Raw genomic sequence first — 639 nt, forward strand, 5'->3', positions numbered from 1 at the left:
AAAAAAAAAAAAAAAAGATCAAAACAACCCTGACCCTTGCTGCCCTTGAATTTCTGATCCTTCTTTCTCTCCCTCCCAAAGTGCTGGGATTTACGGATGTGTACCGCCACTCCTGGAATGAAGGATACCCTCATACAGACAAGACGGGGTACATAAGGAGTGACCCCAAAGTGTGTCACCAGCCTTCAGCAATGGTCTGAGAAATTGGCAGAACCAGAGCATCTCACCATGGACTCCAGAGCAGACATGAGGAACGTCACCACCATCCTGCTGTCTGAAGACTCATCTCCAGTGGGCACGGTGGGCACTGCCACCCGGGCCATTGCTCCTGCAAAAGAGAAACAAGGATGCAAGTGGTGTCAGTGTCCTTGTGATCACATGACTACAGCTCCGTGAGTTCATGAATTGAAGGACCATTACGGCTTAAAGTTTTGATCCCCAAGCTGGTGCAGGTGAGGCATCCTGAGGACATGAGGGTACCCTTGTAGGATACCCAGACTCTACCTAACCTGAAGCTCCCACAGCAAAGATACAAGATGCATGGAGGAATGTGTGGTTGAGGTGAGTCCCATCATGACCTACGAGGAAGTTCTTTTTTTTAAAAATATTTATTTATTTATTTTGTATACAATATTCTTT

General features: G+C 46.5%; 1 protein-coding gene across 3 annotated transcripts in view; it reads right to left on the reverse strand.

The window, feature by feature from the left end:
* Positions 1-639, reverse strand: part of LOC102000749 (general transcription factor II-I repeat domain-containing protein 2) — a 37959-nt gene that overhangs the window by 31894 nt on the left and 5426 nt on the right. For all 3 annotated transcript variants that reach the window (XM_026787865.1, XM_026787868.1, XM_005344665.2), the window contains exon 2: positions 228-328. In XM_026787865.1, coding sequence (XP_026643666.1) covers positions 228-323 — 96 coding nt within the window. In that variant the 5' untranslated portion in view covers positions 324-328. The remainder of the gene's footprint in view (positions 1-227; positions 329-639) is intronic.

The sequence above is a fragment of the Microtus ochrogaster genome, chromosome 2, assembly GCF_000317375.1.
Source record: "Microtus ochrogaster isolate Prairie Vole_2 chromosome 2, MicOch1.0, whole genome shotgun sequence".
NCBI classification, from domain to species: domain Eukaryota; kingdom Metazoa; phylum Chordata; class Mammalia; order Rodentia; family Cricetidae; genus Microtus; species Microtus ochrogaster.